The sequence below is a fragment of the Microtus ochrogaster genome, chromosome 8, assembly GCF_000317375.1.
Source record: "Microtus ochrogaster isolate Prairie Vole_2 chromosome 8, MicOch1.0, whole genome shotgun sequence".
Classification (NCBI taxonomy): Eukaryota; Metazoa; Chordata; class Mammalia; order Rodentia; family Cricetidae; genus Microtus; species Microtus ochrogaster.
Genome location: NC_022015.1, coordinates 68805050 through 68832441, shown reverse-complemented (window position 1 = coordinate 68832441; position 27392 = coordinate 68805050). Strand labels below are relative to the sequence as shown.

The following is a 27392-nucleotide window of genomic DNA, read 5'->3' as shown; positions in this document are numbered from 1 at the left end:
TGGACGATTACTTCGCTGAGGAAATTAATCAGAGAGGTCTGGGAAGAACAAGGTGGCTCTTGCAAAGATGAATCTGTGTGCCAGGTTTCCTTGACTCTTGGAATGGATTTGGTGCAGGAGACAGGAGCGTGGAGGATCAGATGGAGGGGATGGGCAGGGCGGTCCTAACAGAGCCTTCAGCCTCAGAGCCTTTCTCTTACCAGGATTAGGAAAACTCCAGTCAGAGGGCTCGTGTTGCCAGGCTACCGCAGCCCAGTTGTCAGAGTTCTAAATGCACCCAGAGAATAGGCTTCCACCACTCACTACCCAGTGAGAGTGCAGTCAGAGATTAAAGCTAAGGCACACAAACGCCCCTCAAATCTGAACAGATGTTCATTTAAATGCCGTCAGTGCTGTCTCCTGAGTTCTTTCGTGTTTACACACGGTTGCTCTGTAGCACACCTGCATATAGATGTGTGTGTAGGTGTGTGTTTCAGACAGAGTGAGAAAGTAGACTGTAGCAATTGCTCCCATTGACCATATCAAATCAGCAGAAACCTTCAAGTTCCTGGGCACAATGCCAGCGAGTCATCACTGCCCATCAGGTTAGTCACAGAGCAAGGCAGTGAAGACTCCTATGGTCCATCCATGATTGGGGACTTGAGGTGACGTTTAGTGTCTCATGAGCAGTTGCTGCTGTTTGTGCCTAGGTTATATTTATGTTTTTATCTAATGTTCTCTACTATGACTCATCTGCACAGGAGCCACCAGACTTAACCACCTGGAGTCTAGAATCATGCACTTGGACTTTGGGAATATGCAAATGCCCTAAATAGCCCCTTTGAAGTTTACTTAGCTTCGAGAATATTGTTTCTCATCAATGCTCTCCTAAGTGTCAATATACACTGATCTCAGCATAGCCCGGGCTGATGGCCACTTCTAAAGGAGTCTCGAGGGAAATGGGAGGCTCTGGCCTTAGACCCCGTATCCAGGTTTTCTTTACTCTAAGATAAATCTGGAGGTCAGACACCACATTGCTATGGTCTGATCTGTGACTCCACCTCCCTATGCACACACTGGAGGCAAAACCCCCACAACTCCAGAGTGTGAAGAACAAATGGGGTAAAATAGAGTTGCAAGGATAAGTCCTTAGCCCTTGTGACTGGTGTCCTTTCAAGAAGAGGGAGTTAGGACAAACACAAGCACACAGAAGAAAGACCATCGGAGGGCACAGAAGGCAACCGTCACCTGCAAACCAAGGACAGAAACCCGGTGGGATCTGATTCCGTGGATACCTTGGTTGTGGACTTGCAGCTTTAGAGTCACTAGAGATTCTGTGACTGTCATTTATCCCGCTCAGACCTGTGGCATCTATTACGGCAGCCTGGAAACGCTAGTATGAATTTAAAGATGGCTCAGATGTATAGGTGACTGGGTAGTAACTACATGAAGGACAGAGCATTATTTAAATGATCCTGGTCTAGCTCAATTGATCCTAAGCTCTGCTTTCAAGTTCATGAAACCAGTTAAACTACTGAGGCCCAAGAGAAATCCCATGTGGCACTCACCTACGAAAACAGACTGTGAGGCTAACTACTTATTTACAAATAAGAACACGATATAATAAAAATATGTTTCCAAATCATGTAAATATTGTAGTCTTACTATAATCTATCAAGAATGGTGGTCTAGGTGCCATTGTTTTAGGAGGAAACTGACTGACTATAGCATGTCCAGAAAGGGACAAGCAGGGAGTAAGGACTGCTTTCTGGGCAGGGCGGTGGCAGTGTTCTCTGTCTGAGGGGGGCGGGGGGGGGGGCTCTAGCCTACTGGAGTTGTTGCAGGCCAGCGTTCCCTCTGGGTTTTATGTGCTTTGAGTATGGGGTTGATGGCTTCGTGGGATTCTCCCGCAACTGTTACTATGCGTGACATATGAGCTGAAGCAAAGTGAGGGAGAGACTTAGTCCATGATCGCAGGGATGTTTTGCTCTGGACCTTCTTGCGTCTACAGCGGCCACCCTCTGTCAGCCTGAGGATGGGGCTCAGGCTTCCTGAATGCCGGACTCTGTTCTGAGGAGTGGATGTCTTCATGTAAGACATTTGCATTGGGATTTCCCTTACTGGCAGTAGAGCCATCTTGACAGATTCCACAGGGGTGAACCGTAGATAAGGGTGTGACCGCAGGTCGTCTGAAGCGCGCCGGCCGAGTAGATGTCTTGTTATAATATTCAAAGAGAAGCTGACTCTGATTCTTTAAAAATCCTTTATTGAATATAATTTGATTCTAAATGATTGGAAAGGCTCTTTGGTGATCTAAGACTCAAAAATAATTCTTACTAACATGTGAAAGAGAATGAAATGGAACATTTCCCAAGCATTTGCATTATTTTTAAATAATAACTGAGATAAAGCTTTTATTGGCAGAGTGTGGAGGTGGGGGAGTCCGGCCAGTGTTGTGTGGGCCCAATCTCCTCTTCCTTATTCTGGGCTCTGTGTCTTGTGCCCTCACTGCTGGAAGATGCTGAGCTCTAACCACATGGGCAATAAACATTATGACCGCTGGGTTGGCAGAAGCTGCTGCACGAAGGGCCAGTATCACAGAAAGAGAGCCCAGAGGCCGCAGGGACAGGCAGACAGATGATGAGGGTGTCAAGAATCCCGCAGAAACAAGTTTCTGCTTAAGTCCATCTTGACTCATAGACCCTCCCATAACTCACATGAAAAAAAAAAAACCCTTTTATTTTAGGATGTGAGATGCTAGCATGATGAGGGCTATGCTGTGGGTACCACTCATCTTCACTGTGGTTCACCATGTGGCAGGACCTCTGCAGGTACCCTCCCTCTCTCCGAGGAGACCGTTGCTAGGGGAGATGCTCCCTTATCCTCATCCAGTGTTGAGCAGCTTCCGGCAGGTCCTGGATTTTATTTACAAAGTGACAGTTGAAACTCTGTTCTTGTGATTGTGACCAGAAAGCAGAACATGTGTTCTGCCATGTTGTATCATGGACCACGCATGACCTTACCAGGTTATTGGGAAGAAGTGTTTGCAGAAGGGCAAATACCTCACGTTCATGCTTACTGAGAACATGGTTGGCAAGGCCAATGGACTCAGAGTGTGGGGCTGGACACGGCCCGAGAAAAAATTTCATTGTCCACCTGCTCTTTTTTTTTCTTTCCTAATTTTGTTGGTGTTTTGCCTGTATGTACATCTTTATGAAGGTGTTGGATCCTGGAGTCACAGACAGTTGTGAGCTGCCATGTGAGTGCTGGGAATTGAACCTGGAGCCTCTGGAAGAAAAGTCAGTGCTCTTAATAGCTGAGCCACCTCTCCAGCCCCTCCCACATCCTTCTTTTCTTTTCTTTTCTTTTCTTTTCTTTTCTTTTCTTTTTTCTTTTCTCTTCTCTTCTCTTCTTTTCTTTCTTTCTTTCTTTCTTTCTTTTCTTTTTTTTTTTTGAAACAGACTATCTCTGTAATATAGCTCTGACTGTCCTGGAACTTTCTATGTAGACCAGGCTGGCCTCAAACTCACAGAAATCCACCTGCCTCTGCCTCCTCAGTGCTGGTATTAAAGGTATGCACCACCACCACCTGGCCAGGATATCTTTAAAAAATTGGATTTGCAAAGAAACAAAACACAATTGCCTTTTCCATTGCTGAAAGAGAATAATACAAACAGGAGACTGTGTGATATGACCAGGCTAATTGCTAACCTCATAAGTGTTGTGATTGTTATTGTCTCCTGAACACTGGGCATGCCAGCTGTCTGATTGCACCAGCCCCTTTCTAGCTCTCCTATGAAGGACCAGTATAGAAGAGGCCCCTGCGCAAAGAGACAAGCTCAGTGCTTATACTGGAGGCCACGGGCCAAGTAGGCAACCCTTAGGGCTTCCATTCAACTTCAGAGAGTGACCTTGCTTTCCTCTGGTGGGAAGGCCCAGTTTGGCTGTTGGGAGGCTTCAGTCAACCAATTCTTTGTGCTGTGCAGTGAGCTGCCTAACCCCAGGCAGAAAGAAACAAGGCAGACCAACCAAGTGTTGAAAAAGTCCCTGCAATGGAAATACTTATTTTGGAAGAGACAGTCTGACCAAGATTGTTGTTAATTATTAAACAAAATCAATGTTCTTTTCAGTTTAGTTTGGGACTTATCTGTCAGGAAAACTGAAAGTCATTCCTGCAAAGGCCAAACCCCAGGAAATCATGGTGTGTGTTTTGGTGACCCTTTGGAGACTAGAGGCTGGATCAATGAAAAGGTTTCCTGCAGCAGTGGAAGAGACAAGTACACAGTGTTCACTTTAGGGATCTTTTCTTTGTTAGGTCTTGGTCATTGCCGCCACCAACTCAGAATACGCCCATGGCCCCTTTTATAAAATTGTTCAGACATTTCCCCTTCTCTGGCTGTTCTGGTGTGAGCATTGGCAAGGCTGGGAAGGCCTGAGATGCTCGGGGGGGGGGGGGGGCTTAAAACCTGTAATCACTCATGGTCCATTGAGGGGCACTGCGTGATTCTAATAAGATATAGGGATCAATGGCCGGCACTAGCCAGGCCAAGGAATAAAGTTTAAAATAACCCCCCTCCCCTCCCAAACAAGCCAGGTGTGTCTGTTCTCTCCTTTAGTTCCTGCATTTGGGAAGGAGAGGCAGGAGCACTGCTGTAAGTTTGAGGCCAGTTCGGTCCATGTAGCAAGTTCAAAGTACCCGGGGTTACACAGCAAGACTTTGCTTTAACCCCCTCACCAAAACAAACAAACAGATACCCCAAACCAGTAACTTAAAACAGTTAGGGTCACAGGCACCCAGGCAAGCAGGGGTTCCCTAGCAGGAGCCCCTGATAGGAGCCTTGTCTCACATGGCCCAGGAACGATCCCTTCTAGTAAGATGATTCCTGCTAGCAAGTCCTTACAAGGACAGGCAGCTGTCTTACCACCGGTAAAGACAGAGTGAAGCTCTCCAGACTCACTGGGACAAGAAGAAGGGGAGAGGACACTGTGGCTGCAGGTAGATCCTGGTAGTCTAAGTTATCCTGGCGGCCCCTCCAGGAAATAACCAAATTTGGAAAGTCCCCTTGGCCTTTCATTTATTAGACAAACTGGTTTGGTTATTTGAGCTGTAATACTGCCAAGCCAAAGATTTTTTTGGGCTGTGATCCATTCCTCTGTGATGGCCTCGCAAGACTCTAACAGTGGGGTCTAACAGTAGGGCTCTCCTCAGGTCTCAGTTGTTAGTGGAAGCTGTTCACTCATAGTGATGATGAAAATAATGATCAAATAGACGGTAACTGTCTTTAGATTGAGCATCCAGCTAACGGTGAACAGGGATCAACAATAACGATCCTGAGAATTAGCAATTACAACCTCCATTTTGGAATTAAATAACTTTCTCAAGGTGAGCAGCTGCTAACGAAATCCCATGCTCTAAAGTACTGCCACACAAGTGATGGGTTTGAGATGGGTGCCTTGCAGGCCTCCAGCTGCCCACAGTGGAGCTCTCCGAGGACCCAGACCCTCACTCCACACCCATCATGGCATTTGACCAAAGGCTGGCCCCTTTTATCCAGTGACTGTAGCAGGCCCCTTCCCAGAAGGTACAGCATCTCCAGCGGCCAGTGCTGGTCTGAGCTGTCGTGATAGGCTTGCAGAGCTTTCTTCAGTGCAGTGGCCGAGCTCACCACACCAGCCTTGCTTTCCCATCTCCTTCATTTGGACTTGGCCTTAAGGTTCTCCTTGCCTCCTTCCCCCTTTTCTGTTCCAGGCAGCCTTTGCTTCTCAGAAGATCTGACCTACCCTACAGTACCATGCCAAGTTTTCAGGGCTTCTTGGCTCAACCTGCTGGCATAAATTAGGGGACCGAATAGTTTCCTATTTCTCTCCATGTTCTGGCTTTAAAACCTCAGGGCCTCCTGGCCCTGCAGTCACCCTCCCCTAGGTGGAGGTGGTGGTTTCCCTGCTAGTAATTTAGATGGCTCGTCTTATCTCATCCATCATTCATGCAAGAAGCATTTATTGATTTCTCACTATATTCTCGGCTCCGGGGACATCAAGACGAATGAATGCCAGGGAATCTACTCTCAAAGAAGAGCAATTTGGACACCAGATAAACAGCACTAATTCTTTAACTTGGTCAGGCACTTTCCAGGTTTCTCAGAGCTCCTGGATGTTTATCTCTTCATCCGTAGAAGCCTTGAGGTGAGCCAGGCGGCCATAAAAAGTCTCTGAAAGAGAAAAAGTTGGAGGTTAGGAAAATTCAGCTCGTAAATGACAGTAGGACTTGAGTCCAGGCTTCGGTGGTGTAGGTGGATGACTTTTCCTGAGTCCCTTGGTAACCATGTGTGCTGGGGGAAACAGTAAGTCCTTAGAACCTTGGTCTCAATAGCCCAGGTTTTATGTAGGGGACAGCTAACAGATCTTGGGTTAAAGGAGTTCCAGTTTTTAACTTGAAAGTTTGAAAATTTTTAGTTGTTGTTGTTGTTGTTGTGTGTGTGCGCACACACACACATACAAAGAGAGAGGGGGGGTGTGTCAGGGTGGGGTGGAGGGTCATGTGGTATGTGCATATGTCAGTCCAACTCCCAGAAGTCATTTCTCTACTACTGTGTGGGTCCTAGGGATTGAACTCAGGCGCTCAGGTAGAGCTAAGCCCCTTTATCAGCCAAGTGTCTCACCAGCCCTTAAAGCAGCTGCTCTTTGGGCTGACGGGGGAGGGGGACTTTATTGGGGGAGGGGGTGGGAAATGGGAGGCAGTGACGGGGAAGAGACAGAAATCTTTAATAAATAAATAAATAAATAAATAAATAAATTAAAAAAATTGTCAACCCCCCCAAAATAAAGAAAACCTTTATGGAAAAAAAAAGCAGAATTTGAAGGCCTTCGCAATTTGTGTTTCTTTAATCCCGTTACCAAGAAACATCACACTTCACCTTGACCATGTTACTAAGCAAAACCAGCTTTTCAGACAAGAAGGAATGAAGGAAAGGCTCTCCTTAGAAACGGAAAGTGAAAGCCGCCAACCAGTCCTCAGACTTCAGCTGCCCGAATGCTAGGGGTCAGCGGAGGTGGGGAGTAAATGTTGCCTGCCACTTTCCGGAAGTTTCTCCATTGGGTTGTGGAGGTGCAAAAGGAACAGGATTTTAATCAAAAGTATCTAAGCTTTATTTTATTATCAAGGCTTGCCTTTGGCCTTCACTTGGCTGGGGTGAAACTAATAAACCACACAGCCTGCTCCAAACAATGCCCATTTGTCTGTCCTTACACCAGTAAATCCCGACATCACTGTTTGTTTAGATTAGAATTGATTCTTGTACCAGGAACCCAAGAAGAGCCTGTTAAAAGACCAGTTATTAATGGCCTCATTACAAGCCTTCATTGTGCCTTTTGAGCCAAATTTACATAGAGAGAGGAAGCACATTTATAAGTGTCGGAAACAGATGAAGAAAGAGGAAGCCTCTAGGGTGGGGGTTGGGGCTGGGGGCGCCTGTGGTGCCTCCAGCTTTGTGAGCAACACTGGGGTTTCCTGAACAATGAAACAGGGGCCCGAGGGCCTCCAGCCCTTGCCTCTGTGGAGGGGTTTCCTCCCAGGGCTGGTCACTGGGGTGCTTCCTCTTTCGGACCTTGGCGAGGACCTTAGTTAAGGTCAGTGGAAGCTTTCCTTGGCTCTTTGGGGTTGTCTGTGACTGATGGAAGCAACCTGAGATATGCCAAGTCTGGGACAGAAACGGGCGCTTATGAACCTGTTTGTTTAGGAAGGGGAAGCCGATTTCTCCCCTTCCCGCCACCCAGACTCACACTAGGGCACAGCGGCCTGTGGCTCAGCATCAGCTCCCTCAATCTGTTGAACTGTTGGGGTTACATATTCTGAGTAGCTGCCTGCGCCTTGCCTCCTGCCTTTGTGTCAGCGGGGTCTGTAGCTGGGAGCCCTGACTTCTGAGTGCCACCCCACTGTTACACCAGCAGCTCGTGACCCAGGGCCAGGCAGAACCTCATGCCCCTGCCTCCCTTGTTTCATCCGTTAAGTAGAAATGGTCACCTCTGTCTCAGTGCCTAAGGACATTGAAAAGAATAAATATAAAACTTCATAGGCACTGGGTAGGGAGAGAATTCTGGATAACCCTCAACTCTTGGATGTCCTCATCCCTACTACTCAGGAATGCTTTCTGAGAGCTGAACTTGGGAGATTGGAGGACCCTGGCCCCAACTCCGTCGGGCTGAGGGTCGGGAGAGTTGTAGGTAGATCTATCCTCAGTGGACAGGGTGAGCATACGCTCTGGTTGTCATGGTAGCCTCCGCAGTAGTGCTATTTTTGTTCAAGCTGAAGGCAGGTAGGGCGGGGTAGAGAAGACAAGAGCTGTCTGTCATTCTTTGCTTGAAGAAACAAAACCAAAAATGTGAAGCTATCACTTTACACAGTTTATGTAGACTGATTATTTGGGGGCACATCTGTGTAAAGGCCACAGGGACGTGAGGTTCCCTCTCCACCTGTCTGATCCCCTGATTCTGAACCCTAACTATCTTGAAGAGGACCAAATGGACTACCTGGTAAGTATAGGAAAAACAAAACAAACAAAACAAAACTGGTTACTTGCCAGTGTGACCTGAAAGAGACTTGGATTCTACCCAGAACTTTTTGTCTAGTTCTGCATATCCAGATGTGTTGTGCAGCCAGACAGTCTCGGGAATCTGCAGCTGGTGCACAGCACCTAGATGGCAAAGCAGGCTGGATACAAGAGGTGAGTCAGCCAGGTTCTGTCAGTAACACTGCGGACCTAGAGACTGGAGGAAGACTGGATGTCCCCTTCCCTCCCTTCCTCTCTTCTTCTCCTCCTCCTCCTCCTCTTCTTTCTCCTTGTTTCCAGGGAGCTAGAGCAGCTCCATAAATGTATTTAAAGTAGGAGTTGAGAATGTGTCCTTAGGTTTCTACCCTCTACTTTTTGTCATCATGAGGATGGGAGGGGGATGATGAAGAGGAAGAAATGATGAGTGATATCACCGTAGTTAACTAACACCGATACATAATCCTCACCTCTTCCCTTGCCCAACTTTAATCCCAGAACCGTATTTAGTGGTAAGAACCTGGCAGCCCACCGGCCCTCACCAACAGTGTGGTGACCGCTGGACTGGAAGTAGCTGGTCACTTAGCCAGCTGTGAGTACACTGTTACTCTTTTTGGAGTTCTATAAGTGAAAGGGGTTAGTTGGATGGGAAACTCAACATTCATTAACCAAAGTGGGTGAGCGGGGGCTAAGAAAGCTCTGTGGGTGGTGACGAGAACGGAGAGGCATCTCAGTGCTTGCCAGGAAACTGTGGGGAGCAGACCGAAACTCTCCCTTGAAGTCCCGCCTTTGGCGCCAGTCTCCTCCTGCCCCAGCTAGCAGTGGTGAACAGCTTCATTTGAGTCTATACATCTAGGACTGGGAGTCAAAGCCAGGCTCGAGCTCTTCTTCGGTGCTTCCCAGGGACCCCGTGGCCATGATTCTGCATTTCCAAGCTACTAGCAAATATAAAGTAGATGCAGGTGGTGTACACAGGAGACGTGTTTATAGCCCAGTCAAGAATCATTTCTAAGCATGTAACAGACCATGCCTGTGGTGTAGTTTTTCAGACATCAGCTAATCATAGCATCTTTATTTGTTCCTGGAAGCAGATAGGGCAGGATGTTGGCTTGGAACACTGTTGGCCACCGCTTTGTGCTGTTTCAAGCATTTGAAGACAGAGTTTGCAGGGTGTGATGGGGTGGTCAGCCACCCCCCTTCTCAGTTCTGACCAGACTGCAAGCGTCTGGAGTTATTTAGAAACTAAGCGAAGACAGCATTCAAGAGGCAGAGGCAAGAGGTTCTCTTTGAGTTCCAAGCCAGCCAAAGCTACATAATGAGACCTTGTTTTAGAAAACCCAAACAATAAAACCAAACAAACAAACTAAAAAAATAAAAATAAAGCAAAAGTAAGTTCTTAACTTTTTTTTTTTTGGAACTAGCTCTTATAGTTCAGGCTGGCCTCAAACTCACAGAGATCCACTTGCCTCTGTCTCTTGAGTGCTGGGATTAAAGGCTTGTACCACCACCCGGCTTAGTTTTTAACTTTTTTTTTTTTTTTTTAGCAAAATAAAGCTGCATCTTGAATACCTCTGGCAATAAGTCTTCAGTACAAAGGCAAACCCTTGTCCGTGGCTTTCTGGGAACTCAGGTTTTCCTTTCCCACACAGCCTTCCACGTGGAAGGTGCCCCACACTGCTTCCCGGGGCAGCGGCACATCTCTTGCTGCCTCCATCACATCTCACGTCTGCCAGGACAGTCTTTCCTATCCTTGTTGATGGAGGTCCAGTGCTAGTGAGGACACACATTTCTTGCCCTTACATGTCTTGGTGGATGTGGCACAGGCTTTGAGTAATCACTGGTAAGCAGTGAGAATCCATCGGTGAAATAGGAGTTATGAACTATTTTATTGACTTCATTGGGAAATGCTCTATCTTTTCTCAGAAGGATCAGCTCAGCCTCCTGGAACTCTCCGACATAAGCTAGCCAAGTATGTCTCTGTTAACTGATGCTTTCTTCATTTTATTGAAGCTTCTTTAAACTTTGGTTGTATTTGTCATGTGGCCACACATCTCAGAGCAGTCTGGGACATTAGCTCACCTAATTCGCTTATATTTGCAGTCTCACTGTGCAGATCAGTGCTTGATAATACAGCGTCACACCATGCTCAGCATTTCTCACGCGAGCCTCATCTTCCCACTCAACTTAGCTCCTTCAGGGCTAAGACAACAAAGGCGTTCTCAGCCCTGGTGTTCTCCATGGGACCCAGACCGGCGCTAGAACATGCCACGCATGGTCAGCGGACACCTGCTGCATACTTAAGAAACTGGGTAGCAAACTCAGATTTTGAAACATTTTCTTCAGGACTTTGAGAAATAGCTGTTTCATGATTTAGTCATTGTCACGTAGGTAGGATAGAAGAGCATGAGTAACGAACAGCTGATGTGTTTTAGCCTGAGGAAAAGCCCTCTGTAAGCTCCTCTGAGGTAGGGCAATTCTATGTTTTGGATCCAGGACTATGCCCATGAGCTGATGTCCTGCACCTTGCGTGTAAATGAAGAGGAAAGGCGGTCTTGTTCCTAAACAGCCCACTCTTCCCCGAATTGCTTGATTTCTCTATTCTTGCAAGAAATCTTTGGCTCCCTCATGCATTTTGTCTACCACATTTGAAGTCTTAGACACAGACTGATAAGTCTCTCTTGCCTTTTCCAGCTCACAGACACATATGTTTAACCTGGCCCCTGATCCCTATCCAGCTCACAGACACACACGTTCAGGCTGGCCCCTATCCCTTTCCACAACACAGACACACATGCTCAGCCTGGCCCCGACCACTTTCCAGCTCACAGACACACATGCTCAGCCTGGCCCCAACCACTTTCCAGCTCACAGACACACATGTTCAGCCTGGCCCCAACCCCTTCCCATCACACAGACACACATGTTTAGCCTGGCCCCGACCCCTTCCCATCACACAGACACACATGCTCAGCCTGGCCCCAACCCCTTTCCAGCTCACAAAAGCACATGCTCAGCCTGGCCTCTGACCCTTTTCTGTTTGTTCCTGTTTTGACTAGGTTGACAGAAAAACCAAATTCTGCTGAAGGTCATTATTTGGCTTCCTTCTCTGGTAACTTTCTTTTCCCCCATCATTCAAAACTTAGAACAATTCAGTGTGTGCATGCTCTAGGCCTTCCCTTGGCCCTTACACCTTGAGTTTACCTCATTTCAACTTTTCAATAGTTCCAGTTTCTCTATAATCCTGGCATTCGGGAAGTTGAAGCAGGAAGAATTGAACTTGCAGCCAGCCTGGGTTACACAGCATAGGAAAACTCTAAATAAATAGATATTAACAAAATGGAAGAATCCCAGCATACTACATCTTCCTTTGACCCCTCAGTAATCTGCGAATCAATTATGGGAATTTTGGCTTATTTTTTGCCATAGTCCTGTTGTTTAAGAAAGAATTTTATTAAGGCGTAATACACAGAACATCCAGTGAACTCTTTACTGTATGCAATTCAGTGTATTGGGTGTATTGTTTTGGTGAAATATGTGTACCATAGTACTTGTCATTTAAATCAGTTTGGAGCATAAAATCCATGGACTTTAATTACAGTCGCAAGATTGTGTAAATTGCCCCAACTATACCTACCTCTAGATGTGCTCATTGTACTTAATATTTTCTTAAGACAATTCATGTTTATAATCCGAGTAAGTTTATCTTCAAGTAAACTTTGCTACTGTAGATGAAAGAAGAGCTAGCGTTTTGTTAATGTAGAGAGATGTTAACTAAAAATAAATGCTACAATAAACTCAAATATCAGTATTAAATTCTTCATTTGGAAGCATGGGAAGGCTGTGAGCTTGTGAACTGGCTCCATTCATGGTGCAGAGGGAGCTAAGTGTGTCAGGGGCGTATTAAAGGGTCCTCTTGCCACGTTGAGGTGGCTTTCTCCTTTTTCCTTGCTTTAGATTTTATTTGTTCATATTAGTCTATTGTTGCCTAAATGTGTGTCTGTACACTGTGCGAATGCAGCGCCTGAAGAGGGAAGAGATGATCTGTGGCACTCAGTTCTCTCCCTTTCATCTGATGGGTCCCAGGCACCAGGGTCATCAGTGTGATAACGAGCCACCTCACCAGCCCTGCTTTTAACATATGTAGGCCAGTGTCTACAGCATTAGCTTTAGAGTCACACTGCCCTACCAGAGTGCAGGCTTGCAGTGCGTTGAGCCCTGAAAGGTGGATGGATGGTAGAGTATGGAGTTGAGGGTTACACTTCTACATAGCATTCACTGTGTGACTTGGACAACTTACTATGTTTATCTGTAAAATGGACAGACTCACACTAATCTCCCAGCTATGGCTAAATGAAATAATCTACATTATATTTTTATAATATAATCTATATTATATTTTATAATGTAACTTATGTTATAGTATGCCCTTGGCATAGCATAAATGCTCAACAGTGGCACTTGTGGTTGGATTTGAGAACAATATTTATTTATACTTCCCCAACGGGTAACTTGTCTAGTCTCAGAAAGACCCTCTGAAATTAGCAGGCACTGTTCTTCTTTGCCTTCTGCTGTGGAGACTGAAAAGCCGCAGGAGTTCAGTGAAACAGGCCATCAGAGCTGTGGTAGGAAAACATGACAGAGAGAGCACAGCTGTGGGCCAGAGGCCACGTGCACATGGAGGTCATAGCTGGTCCCGCTGGTATTAACTGCCTCTTGAGGTAACCCTGGCCTGCGGAATGAGCCCTCCACCCTGCAGGAGGTCACAGCGCTGCAAACAGCAGTGCCCACAGTAGCAAAAGGCCTCCAAGATAGTGGAGGTGCAAGTCACGTCTCACGAGCTGCGCAGTTACAACCCAGCCCAGGAAGAGCGTGTAACACTGTCTTCTACTGCCCACAGGGAAGGAAGTACAGAGCCCCTGGCCCCTGTGTGCTGCTCTGCCTCAGCTATGCTATTTCAAATCTTTTCCAGGCATGGGATGCTTATCTTTGAAATGAGATTGTGGCACTGATTCCCCTCTCACAGGATTGTGGGAAGGATACCTGGAGACTAGTGTGTAGTCAGTCACCTGACACCCAGCGAAAGGTCACTTTCATTGTTACCAGGATTAGTAACTGTGTGACTATGTCAGCAGCCCTCTTGCCTAAGGGGAGCTGCTGAGTGTGGTTTAGTTGTGGGTCTGACTGCATGGTATTCTAATTATGTTGAAAAATAATAGCCCTACCCAAAGTCTATAATAAATAGATTCCCTCTTAAAAGGAAGGAAAGCGGTGCCGTGAATTTTCCACGTGGAAGGATTGCTTGCGTCGATGCTGTCTGTACACTGTGCTTCTCACTCTGCCTCACTTCTGAAAGCAAAGCAAATGGACACGTTATAAAACATAAAAGCTGAGTCGATTAGATACGTTTGGCCAAAAATGATGTGGTTTGTTGGGCAGGACCCTTGTGAATGTGGCGCAGAAGCCAGCTTCTTGCTGAGGCTGTTGGGGGACCGGTAGCACCAGAAGTCCTGGATCTCCTGTCTCCTTTCTCTACTGCAAGCCGTGTGCAGAGTCCTCTTGCGTCTGCCTTAACCCAGCATAGCAGTATCTAGCCACAGAGCAGGTGCACATCCAAACACTCCCAAAATCCCGCGGTAGGACCAAATTATAGCATGGCGAACGTGCACCCCAGTGTGCTCCTGCCAAAGGCATTTTCATCAGAATGAGCAGCTCAAGCGCAAATTCACACAAGGAATAGAGCTGAGAATTTGTCAGAGAATAGGGATTCCCACACTGAATGGCATCAAAGAGTATTCGAAGTAGCCTCCAAAATTCAACACAACACAAAGAAGAAAGAGATGAGAAAATGGAGTAAAAGAGGCAAGCCATGCGCATGCTGCATGCCTATAAGCCATCACTCAGGAGGCTGAGACAGGAGGATTGTGAATTTGAAGCTATCTTCGTCTACAGACAGATTCTGCCTCCACAAAGATCCCAGGAAAACAAAACAAAACAGCAAAACTTCCCAATAAAGAGTAAGGAAGTACTTAAGAATCAAGTCAGTTTGCCCATGAACTTCCTGGCAGTAAGGCAGAGGGTGAAACATGCTGTGTGCTACCTTGTCACATGTGTCCCCTACAGATGAGATATGGGGAAACAGGCTGTGCAGAATCTTCTACAGTTTCCAAATGTGACTTCCTGAAAGCTGAGCCAATGCTGATACATTTTCAGCAACAGGCTATTGGTATCTTAAGAAAGCTCTACCCTGGTCGTGGGTGCTGGGTTTCCAGTGTCTTCACTTGGGCCTTTAATATTTGGCTCAGGCAAAAGTGGCTGCATTGCTGCACTCAGAAACAGGTAGGGATGGAAGAGAGATCTCCTTGTTAAAGAAAGGAAGCTTGAACGTAGAGAGATGGCTCAGTGGTTAAGAGCACTGGCTGCTCTTCCAGAGGACCTGGGTTCATTTCCCAGCAGCCACGTGGTGGTTCGCAACTGTCTGTAATTCCAGTTCCAGGGGATCTGACACCCTCACACAGACAGACACACACACACAGGCAGAACACCAATGTATATAACTAAAATAATAAAATAAAAAAGAAGGGAAGCTTGGAATCATTGCACTGATGGGGTGGTTTCAGGTGGTGTTTGCGTTGGGGTGGGCTTTGCATGGCTAGAAGCTTTGAATCTGCTGAAGTGGCCCCATCAAAACGCAGCTTCTCTTCTGTGGTGTTCTGGGACAGGAACCTCGATGGCTTGTCAGTCACCAGCAGCAGCAGCATGGTAGACTGAATGGCATCTGCCTGACTTCCCAAGACCACTCTGCTGGCGTTGCCAGTTCTCTATAGCGGCATCGAGGGACCTGTTGAGAGGAAGTGTTTACATAGCCCAGCTGAGCTGAGGGTTGACCCTTGGGGTCAGTCTCATTGGGTCCCCATGGCCTCAAAGGCAGGATAATGAGTCAGGAGATTCATCACCTGAATTCATAATCAAAGCGGGGCTTTCTCACTATGGAAAATATAAAAATACAGGCAAGGAAGGAAGGAGAGAGGAGAGGAGGAGGGAAGGAAAAAAAATCACATAGATTTTCTTTTGACCTTTGAAGAGAATTGAGTAAAATTGAAATCCTGTAGTGTGAAATATGTGATTTGGTATGTGTCCTTGATATGCTTCTCAAAACTCTGAAAATAATGTGGGTTTTGTTTGTTTGTCTTGAGAACAAGCTGTTCCTGTACAGCTCTGGCCGACCTGGAGCTCAATACATAGGCCAGACTGGTCTGGAGCTCACAGAGATGCTCTTGTCCCTGCTTCCTGCATTCTGAGATTAAAGGTGTACAGCACCATGCCCAGCCAAAATAATGTTTTTAATGTTCAGACTGTTTTTGTTTTGTCCTTGAAACAAAGACATCTTGTTTCAATATTTTTATGCTCGGGACATTTATCTTCCTCCTTAAGAGAGACCCTGGAAGCAGAATTATTACATGGCCCTGGAAGCAGAATTACGTGGCCCTGGAAGCAGAATTACGTGGCCCTGGAAGCAGAATTACGTGGCCCTGGAAGCAGAATTACGTGGCCCTGGAAGCAGAATTACGTGGCCAAGTGTGCATTTCAGTGCTTTTCTCTTCTGCTCCATCTGGGCCTGCCACCGAGTGAGGAACTCTGTCACCCAGTACGTCTTAGTTTGGAAAAGAGAAACAGCAACACAGGTTGTTCTTCCGCATCTCCCATTGGCTGATCAGAATGAGTGACACTGTGCTTTCTGAGCGGGGAGGAGTTTTATATTTCTATTTTGTCATTTATCGAGTGTGAGATGTTTGCAAGGAGATTTCTATGTCCTCTTCATATAGGAGATCGCCCTCTTGTCACAATTACTTTGAAATTTAAACAGTTTATGATTTCTCAGTTAGGATTTTGGATAACAGTTGTTATAAGAAATAATTCACATGGTGCATGACCCCCTCTTCAAAGAGGTCAACTCCAATTTTTTGTTTGTCTTTTCCTCCGTTTCTTTGAGGGAATTTCTCATTTCCTATTTAAGAGTCTCAAACATTCTTCTGAAGTTATTTTTTTAGGTAATTTTCTTCTTCATCATCTATATTTTGTTGTTCAAGTTTTGCTGTTGTAGGGTCTCTAGCTTTTACTGGTGTCATGTTGTTCTTTGTGGTGTTGTGTGTGTTTTTACCTTGTCTACTCATTTTTTCCTCTAAAACACTGATGACAACGTATGCTGGAGAGGTTGTGGGGTAAAGGAAACACTCCTGCGTTGCTGGTGGGAATGCAAGCTGGTACAACTCCTTTGGATGTCAGTGTGGCGATTTCTCAGAAAATTAGGAAACAACCTTTCTCAAGATCCAGTAATACCACTTTTTCTTATATATCCAAAGGATGCTTAATCATGCCACAAGGACATGTGCTCAACTATGTTCATAGCAGCATTGTTTGTCATAGCCGAAAAGCCCCTTGACCAAAGAATGGATAAGGAAAATGTGGTACATTTACACAATGGAGTACTACACAGCAGAAAAAAAATATCGACATCTTGAAATTTGCAGACACATGGATGGAGCTAGAAAACATCACTTTGAGTGAGGTACCTCAGACCCCGAAAGACAATTATCACATGTACTCACTCATAGGTGGTTTTTAAACATAAAGCAAAGAAAACCAGCCTACAAACCATAATCCCAGAGAATCTTGACAACAATGATGCCTCTAAGAGAGACATACATAGATCTAATCTACATGGGAAGTAGAAAAAAGACAAGATCTCCTGAGTAAATTGGGAGCATAGGGACCTTGGGAGAGGGTTGAAGGGGTGGGGAAAGGCAGGGAGGGGAGCAGAGAACAATGTAGAGCTCAGCAAAAATCAATAAATAAAAGAGTTCAGCTCAACAGTCTTTGCTTCATTCACGGATTATGCGTTGTCTCGATATGGTCTTAGAATATTTTCATCACCTCAGAAAACTCCTATATCCTTTGGCTACTTCCATGCAGTCACCTCAAACTCTTCATCTGCCTCTACAGGTTTGTCCATCCTGGACACAGGTATTTGGACTCACGAGATGTAGGTGGCCTTTTGCGCCTGACTTCTTTCACTTAGCGCACACGTCTTCCAGGTTCATCCCTGCCATGACGCGTATCTATGACTCATCCCTTTTCATTGCTGAATGATTTTGTTCCGTGGATAGGCCACATTTTATTTTTTTTCCATCTTTGTTTATTTACTAAAATGTTAAATTCATCTTGTCAAATCTCTTGCTCACTGAGATAGCAATTTTTTCAGTTGTTATACAAATCTTTTCCCAATCCTATATTTCCACATTTTGATTTTTAAAATTCATTTTGTTTTTATTTTGCGTTTCAATCTGTAATTCACCTTAATTTCATCTGGGAGTTTTGTGAATTAGGAAGAGTTTCATAGTACCCTATCCCTCCCTCCTTATTTTCCAGGACTTCCTGCTGACTCGTCTCCTTACCAACCATTTCCTTTATTTTGTGGTGATTGACTTTTTTTTTTGCTGTTTTAATTATTTTTAGAAGAATGCTTTTGAGAATAGTTCTAGGTTTCCAGCAAAAATCAAGTGGAAACTTTGAAGGTTTTCTATTTACTTGCGGCATCCAACACTATTAACCAACACCATGATGGCACATAGGCTTCAGCAGAGGAGCTTACACATCCAGTGTCACGAGCCCACTGCCATCGCAGTGGACCCTTGGTGTTGTCTAGTTAGTGGATTTGGACAAATGTTTGATGACGTTTCGTGCTAAATACATTCACTACCCTAAAGAAACAAATCTGTGTAGTCCAACTGGTTATTCTTCCCTCTTCCCAAGACCTGGCTACCATGGATTTCCTTTTCCTCCTATAGTTTTGTCCTTTTCTGAATGTCATATGGTAGAAGCCACACAGTCTATCGTCTTCTTTCGCTCAGTATCCTCCTTTGCTTTCTATTACTGTGATAAACACCAGGACCAAAAAAAGAATTTATTTTGCCTTACTGTTCATTAAAAAAGCAGGGGGCTGGAGAAATGGCTCAGTGGTTAAGAGCACTGTCTGTTCTTCCAGAGGACCTGGGTTCAATTCCCAGCACCCACATGGCAGCTCACAACTGTCTGAAAATCCAGTTCCAGGGGATGTGACACCTTCACACCAATGCACATAAAATAAAGATAAATAAATGACAAAAAAAAATTAAAAAAAAAAGAAGCAGCAGAAACCTCGAGACAAGCACCAAAGCAGCAGAGATAAGGAAGATAAGCTCCCTGGCTTGCTGGCCTTGGCTTGCTCAGTTTGCTTTCTTACACCACCTAGGACTATGTTGCACTGGGGTAACTCCACCCACAGTGGGTTGGGCCTTCCCACTTCAATCATCAATGAAGAAGATACCCCCACAAACTTGCTAAGGGGCCCTGTCTGATGGGAACATTTTCTCAGTTGGGGTTCCCTCCTCCTAGATGACCCTAGTTTGTGTCAAGTTGACAAAAACTAGCCATTTTCAGTTCTCCTATGGGCTCATCTCTGTCCAGGGCTGTATTCCATGATGGCTTACTTGTGCTATTGTTCGTGTATCCGTTCAGCTACTAGAGGATTTCTTGGTCGCTCCCAGCTTCTGGCAGCAACGGAGAAAACTGTTATAAACATCTGTGTGCAGGTTCTCAAGCTTTGGGGGAGATACCAAAGAGAATGATTGTAAGTGTATTTAATCTGGTAAGAAATTGCCAAAGTGCCTTCTGAAGCGGCTATACTGTGTTTGCTTTCCCACGAGTAGAGGGAACCTGATATTGTATATCCTTGAAGACATTTGGTGTCATCTATATTTAGGTTTTGACCATCCTAATAGATGTGTCATGGCATGTCATTGTTTCTTTGATTTTCATTTCCTGATAACATGGAGATGACTCATTTTTTCATGTGTGGGTTAGTCATCTATATGTAGGCACACACGCAGTCTTGGGTATAACCTCAAAGGAGGCCTGTCAGTCACTGAATGCTGCTTAGGAGCCCTGCTGAAGAGGTCTTATATGTTCTCACCATTGACTCACCATCTTTGCCATGCTCGTCACATCTGCACACCTCTGCCTGCCTCATCAGATGTCTGTGTGCTGGCTTCATTTCTGGTACTGCGAGTAATCACCCAGACCTAAGGCAGTTTAGGAAAGAAGAGATTGTTTGGTTTACTATTCCAGGTTACAGACCGCCACTGAAGGGGAAGCCAAGGTAGGAACTCAAGCAGTTAGTCATGTCAAGTCGCATCCACAGGCAAGAGCAGAGAGAAACATTTGGATTCCTGCTTCCTGCTTCCGCTTATCTAGCTTTCTCCTCTTCTGTATAAAAATCTGGACTCAGCTTAGTGGACGGTCCACCACAATAGCTGGTTCTTCCTACCTCAGTTGGCAGTCAAACAGCCCCCCCCCCCAGACCTGTCCGCAGACCAAGCTGGCCTGGATAATTCTGGTCAGAGCTAACTTCTCAGGTGGTTCTAGGTAGTGGCGAGTTGGCAGTAAACAGCATCCTTGTCTCCATCCCTGACCCGGCCAGCACGTGTTTGGCCATGGCACTGATCTGGAACCCAATGGTTGAAAACGATCCCTTCTCACTGCTGCTCACAGAAGGGCTATGTTGGGTAGGTGGGACCCGAGTTCCTGTCACTTTCTGAAGTTTCTTGTTCTCTTATAAAGTAGGCAATTCCTTCCTGACTCCATTTTCCTCACCACCTTTGAGCCCTGCAGGGAATCCTGAGGTGAGGCTTCCAGAAGCCTGTTGGTTGAACCTAGACTTGCGTGCCTCAAACTTTGTGGCCTTAACCCCTGACGCTGTCCCCTTGCTATCATTCTGGTCTCTGTCCTACAGAGTGGTTGATTCTTCCCCATTGGGTCCCCTTTTGTGACTCAGTGAGTCACTCCCTTCAGTTTGGATTTGTGTGACACTCACAGCCGCTCTGCTTCCTGCATGGTAATGTGTGGGGCTTTGGGGGTGAAGCATGCCGGTCAGTTCTCCTTTTCCTCCTCCCATTCAGTCATGTCCTGTATTCCATAGATTCTGGCTGTGACTCAGTAACTGACACGGAGCCCGAGGACGAGAGAGCTCTTCCTCTCTCAAAGCAGACAAACCTGCCTCTGGAGACGTCGCCTGGGAACCTGATGGTGGTGCAGCCGGACCGCATTCGCTGTGGGGTAGGCATCCTGGGATCCTGGTAGATCCCCATCAGAGCGCTGACTTTGCAAGTCGGTGCCTTTGTTGCAGTAAAGGGTCTGGGGATATTGTGATGCATCTTATTATAACAAAACTGTCCCTTGAGGCCCACAGCACCAGGGCCTTGGACGTGAATAACTCCGTTAAGTCAGAGATTACACCTGGGAGTATATGTATAATCAACGCAAGAATTCTGGTTCATGATTGTGTAAGTTAGGGCAGACAGGACACCAGCAGGCACGAACATTGCTAGAGACTCCAGAGTTAGAGGCCTGATCTCTTCCTGCTGGCCCGGCACTGGGAAGAAGTGGGATATTCTGGCAACCTGTTTCTTCATTAGCTGGTCACTATCCTGGCCTCTGGGAGGGCTTTAAGGTTTAATGGCTGACACTTGCTGGCCAGTATTGCTTGCTAAAAAGATTGGCCAAATATCTAAGTCCTATGTGGCTAGCATGTTAGGGTGGTCATATATTCACAAGTGAGCTGTATGTGAGACTTCATGATAGTCCTTTAAATTCTATTATAAGATTTGTTCATTTTTAGCATTCTTTCCTTCCCTGATTTAAAATGTGGGGCATTTTGAATAGGTTAGAGCAGCAAAGCTTTCTTCATGGAAGCGTGCTGTTTGCTGTGCTTGCCTCTGTGGCTTCCCAGGACTACTGGGCACGAGAACTTTGGCAATAAGAAGTGTGAGGTCTCTGTAGCTGAGGCCACAGATGCCGTACAAGGGCTTCCTGAACAGGAGTTGCCAACATTTTGCAGACTGTATTTGACCCTTAGACATGTTTGGTTTGAACTTCAGAGTGTTTTTAAAAATTAGGCATAAAAACTGGTGTTCCTTAGCTTCTTGTGAGTCAGAAACTAACTGGTGGTGAGGCTCTGTGCCCTATTTTTTTTTCAATGCACGGGACATTCACCCTCTAGCCTGGTCCCCACCATTCTCTAATCTTCATTTTTTATTTTTATTTGGGAGACTTTGAGACAGTTTTTCTGCCTAGCACAGGTTGACCTTAACTTGTGATCGATCCTCTTGTCTTGTTCTCCCAGTGTCAGGACCATGCCTGGCCACTCCCTGTTCTTTAAACTCCTAGGGCTGCACTCCTCCCCTTCGTGCTAGGCTCTGTGGACATTTCAGGCTCACTCTCCCAGTGCTATGTTTCCCACGATTGTGTGGTCAGATGGCAGGTGCAGTGGTAAGGCTGTGTGGGGCCTCTGCGTGCTTCATCCCGCTCGCTCTTCTTCCTGCTTCCCTCAGCTGCCCTCTCACCCAGGATCAGCCTCATTGCCTCCTCTAGGTCTATGGGCCAGGGGTGCCTGGGCTGGGGGTGGGACCTGACTGCCAACAGGACTGACACATATTCTTTTAGGCTCCTCATCTTACTGAGACAAAATGCAGGACCAGGTGTGTAGCCGGAATGCTGACAGCCAGAGTGTGTGCTTGGTTATAGCAGCCTTCGCAATCTGGACCACACACCTTCCCTTGTTACAAAGCCCAAGCCTGGAACACCCTTCTGCAGCCCTCGTAAAAGGGTTGTCATGACAACTATATCATAGTCCTGGAATGAATGATTAAAGACTAACTCTGACCAGAAATCTCCTTCTCACCTTTCTGGTTTTGGGCAGGGCCCAGCCCTACTGGTTTTGTCTAAAGTGGCCATTGTGAAGTCCAGGGACAAGTTGAATATCCCCTACTCAAAAGGCTAAGGACCTGAAGTGTCTCAGATTTTGAATTTGGGGGGTTATAGAGATGCTGGATTATTTGCATATGTATAACAGGATATGTTTTAGAACAAAGTATATTTTTGTTTCATATACATGTTATACATAGCCTGACATCAGTTTTATACAACATGTTATTGCCCTTGCATTTGGGTTTTGGACATGTTAACCAAGTGTGGAACTTTCCCCTTGTGGTGTCAGGTCAGAACATATTTGGATTTGGGAGTTTGGAAGAGGGCTACTTTGTGAGGCTCAGTTTGGGCTCTTAGAGTTAGCTGGGCGTCTGGTCGAAATGTAGACTCTGGGACCAGGGATGTGGCACAGCTGGTAGAGTACTTGCCTACCAGGCCTGAAAACCTGGGTTTGATTCCCAGCACCACATGAAAAACTGGGCATCGTGGAACATGCCAGTCAATCAGACTAGTAATTGGGAGGTGGATATGGGGAGTCCGGTGTTCAAGGTCACCATCTGCATAGCAAGTATGAGGCTAGCCTAAGCTACATGAGAACCTGCTTATGAGGCTAGCCTAAGTTACATGAGATCCCGCTTCTAAATTGTTTTAAGTGCAGACCCTGATTCAGTGGCAGGAAGGACCTCATAGTTTGCCTGACTAACTTGCTCCAAGGGTGGCAATGGTGTTGCTAACTTGGTCACATGCAATAGCAAAGCTTGTCTAGAGAAGAGTTTCTCATATCTGGGGGAAGGACTTAAAAAATAAACAAAAGCCTCCCAGGCATGGTGGCATATGCTGTTAATTTCAGTACTTGGGAAGCAGAGGAAGATGTACCCCTAAATTCAAGGCCAGTCTGGCCTACATTGCAAGTTCAGGACAACCAGGGCTACACGATGAGACACTGTCTCGAAAAATAAAAATCCAATTATTTGATGCTATAGAGATTTTTTAAAAACAATTTTTTCTGCTTAAATTTTTTGAAACTTTTCATAAATATATTTTGTTCATATTCTTTCCCCTCCCTCAACACTTCCCAGATTCTTCCATCAAACTTCATATACTTTCTCTCGAAAAGAAAAGAAAAAAAATCCCATTGAAACTATCCAAACAAACAAGCACATAAAACCATGGAGTCAATTTTGTATTGGCCAACTACTGAGCATGAGGCCTGTCCTGGAGAGTGGTTGGTATACCTCCTTATATTTGGTTGGAGAAAACTGATTTTCCCTTTCCCAGCAGGTATCTATCTGTAGACAGAAGTTCTCACAGAAGCCCTTCCAAATTACCACACAGAGGCTTATATTACTTATAAGTGCTCAGCTGATAGATAGATAGATAGATAGCTCAGGTTTATTACTAACTAGCTCTTATTTACACTCTTCCATGTGGTAGGACCTTTATTAGCATGGCACATTCATCTCCTGCTCCCTCTGCGTCTGCCTGGTGACCCCTGACTCTGCCTCTCTTTCTCCCATCATTCTCCTTTTGGCTTTCCCACCTAACTTGATCCTGTTCAGCTTTATTGGTCAGTCAGCTTGTTTATAAAACTAATCATAGCAGCATATACTCACACAGTGTAAAGGAATATTCCACGGCAAGTATCATTGTAAATAGCTTTTTGCTGATGGTAGGACTTTGTGTTCACTTGTGTTTCTCCACATTGGGAGATCTGACTTGAATGTCTGCAGATCTTGTGCGTGCTGCCATGGTCTCTGAGTTCATATGAGCATTAGCCCTGTATCTGGAAAACACTGTTTCCTTGGCGCTGTCCACTGCTGGTTCTTACAATCATTCTGCCTCCTCTTTTACGTAGATCCCCGAACCTTGAAGGGAGGGGCGTGATAAAGACATCCCATTTAGGGATGAGTGCTTCAATGCCTTGCTCACCCTCTCCATGTTCAGATGTGGGTCTCTGTGTTAGTTATCATCACTGCAAGAAGCTTCTGTAGAGAAGGTTGAGCAATATACTGGTATTGCAAAAAAAAATGACATAGGTATAGCAATATGTCATTAAGAGCCATTTAATTGCTATGCTCATTTAGCAGAATAATAGTGAGTTTTCCCTTAGTACCAATGACCTCTGTAGTTTTCAGTTCTTGACCTCATTAACAGCATCAGCCATAGATTCTATCTCATGGAGTGGGCCTTAAAACCCATTTTTTTAAAAAAGTGTTTGGTTACTCCTTTCACATTTATGCCACTGTCTCACCGGTATGTCTTGCAGGCCACTATTGTCGATTGCAGTGTCTGTAACTGGGTGATACTGGTTGACGATTACATTTCTCCTCTAGTAGTGAATAGAGCACCTTCCATCACTGTGAATGCTAGTCAGTGGGGGTGAAGCTTCTAGTTGTGCAGCAGCCAGATATCTCAGTGTTTGATGACATACGTGCACAGTGTCTTCAGCAATAGGGTCTTAGCGTCAGGTTGTGGAGGGTAACCAATAGCATCGGCAATAGCCGGCAATGGTTTTTAGGGGGTGATCTGTGGGATCACATCAGCCAAAAACTCAAAAAGACGTCACCCATTTCTGGTAGAGGGCTTTTACTTGGTAGCAAATGATATCTAGTTGAGGCATTGTTTTACCCATTGTATGGTAAGTCCATTTAAGTTGCTTTTATAGATGTGTAAGTTTTAAAAACATTTTTAAATGTTATAAATGAAATGAACATCTATAAATCCTAAGTTTAGAAGAGTTGTGTGTAATGAATAGACAGAGTTTCTCTCCGATTGCTGTAGAAGTTTATAAATGTCTAGTCTGTTTTCTCTAAGTTGCCTCACTAGGTTGGTAGCCTGTGGTTCTTGTCCAGCACTGGTCTGCCCAAACCTACTGGCCAGAACCATCCACACTAGAGAGTGAGCTGGGTCTCCAGGAGCTGGGACCCCCTTGACCCGGCTCCCTAAGGGATAGAGCAGGGAGAGACACCAGAACCTGTCTCCCGCTGCAGGCAGAAACCACCGTGTACGTCATCGTGAGATGCAAGCTGGATGAGAAGGTGTCGACAGAGGCAGAGTTTTCCCCTGAGGACTCGCCCTCCGTCCGGGTGGAGGGCACTTTGGAGAATGAGTACACGGTTTCGGTGAAGGCTCCAGGTGAGTGGCCCCGCCCTGACACAAGAGTGTGCGCTCTGCTGCCTTCTGAAACACTGCTCTTCTTAAGCTCACCTGCCGAACCATCTCCAGCCCCAGGCATTGCTGGCTTTTCAAAAATCAGCGTGTGCGTTGTTTTCATTGCACGTCCCGGATTGCCAGTGAGATTTAATAATTTTCCACATTCACGACTCGTCATATTTCCTCTTTGGTGAATCGAATCTTTGTGGTTGGTGTATTTTTAATTCTTTTCTTCCCCCTCAGAACCTCTTCCGGTGGTATAGACTCCTACTCCAGGAAGAGCACGTAGTGCAGACAGCCACAGAGCAAGTCAGCTGATTCCACTGGTCCATGGTGGCAGGAATAAAGAGTTATCCTCTAGCTGCCAGGATGCCCTTGGTGACAATGGGCATTCATAAAAAGCACCTTAGACACTAGCTTTTTTTGTTGTTGTTGTTGTTGCTCTTGTTTATCAAGGCCTGAGGAATTCAGTAAAATAGGCTGGAGAACTGGCTTGGTGGTTCAGTTCCAAGTATCCCATTGAACCCTTCACAACTGCCAATAGCTCAGTCTCCAGGAGGATCCTATGCCCTGGTCTACATAGGCATCTGCAGCCATGCATGCATGCACACATGCGTGCACACACACACACTACTGATAATTATGCAAAACAGATGAAAACCCTTTAAAAATGCAATTGACAACCTGATAAGGATGCTTCTGTTTAAGATCCCACATGCTGTCCTGCTCATCCCCCCCCTTCATTTCCCTTGCAGCTCAGCTCAGACACTTCCTTGCAGCCCCTGTGAGCTGCCTTCCCACTCACACGTCCCACGGCTGCCCATGACCCTGTTCTCCCTGGCATTTTATCAGTATCTTTTGTTCTGTTTAGACCTCTCCTCTGGCAATGTTTGTCTGAAGGTCTATTCTGGGGACTTGGTGGTATGTGAAACCACCATCAGCTATTATACTGACATGGAGGAAATTGGGAACTTACTGTCCAGTGCTGCAAACCCTGTGGAGTTCATGTGTCAGGTAAGGCTGCTGGGAGGAAACCTGAGCTTTCTGGACACAGGGATTCTGTCTATAACCTTGACGGGCAGCGCCTAGCTGGAATCTGAAATCTGACCATCTTCGCTGTTTTATGGCAGGCCTTTAAAATTGTACCCTACAACACAGAGACTCTTGATAAACTGCTCACAGAGTCCCTGAAGAACAACATCCCTGCAAGTGGACTGCATCTCTTCGGAATCAACCAACTGGAAGAAGAAGATATGATGACAAGTAGGTCAACAGCCATTTCAGTTGTTGATGGTGTGGCCTGCTACACGCCTGGGCAGTGTGACGTGGGAAGGGCAGTTAGCTTATTGCCTGCTAGCACCAAGGTGAACAAAAAGACGGGATGAAGTCTAGCAGTATGTGTGAAGGTGCTGCTGGCCTGGCCCAGCATGCCCTCACACGGCATGTTTTCAATAATTAGCAATATAGCCTAAAATAATGATAGAAAATATGGAGAGTAAGAAGCCCGTGACATAATCACGTACCGTCATCAAGTATGATGTGCTGTACATAATTGTGTGTGTCATACTTTTATATGACTGGCAGCCAGCCCAATGGGGTCACTCACACCAGCACTGTCACCAGCGAGTGAGAGCTGCAGCATGGATAGGGGATAGGAGCTTGTCAGCTTTGTTCTAACCTGGGAAGACAGGAGTGTCAGGAATGTCATGACACAGCATACACTCCCTTCTAAAAATGAGCATGCTTCTCATTTACTTTTTGGGTGGCATTCAAACTCCTTTGCCTGATAACAAGCACAAAGGGGGGCTACTTGCTTCAGTCCTTGCCTCTCTATGCCACACTCTCTCTGCATCCCTCTCTGCAACCCTCTCTCTGCATTCCTCTTCTGCATTCCTCTCTATGCAACTCTCTCTCTCT

At 45.8% G+C, this 27392-nt stretch overlaps 1 protein-coding gene across 1 annotated transcript in view; it reads left to right on the top strand.

Annotated features, from left to right (window-relative positions):
- Pik3ap1 (phosphoinositide-3-kinase adaptor protein 1) overlaps window positions 1-27392 on the top strand; it is a 126113-nt gene that overhangs the window by 39899 nt on the left and 58822 nt on the right. Inside the window, exons 4-7 of the mRNA XM_026781333.1 lie at window positions 20536-20672; window positions 25313-25457; window positions 26347-26489; window positions 26606-26738. Of these exons, the coding sequence (XP_026637134.1) occupies window positions 20536-20672; window positions 25313-25457; window positions 26347-26489; window positions 26606-26738 (558 nt within the window). The remainder of the gene's footprint in view (window positions 1-20535; window positions 20673-25312; window positions 25458-26346; window positions 26490-26605; window positions 26739-27392) is intronic.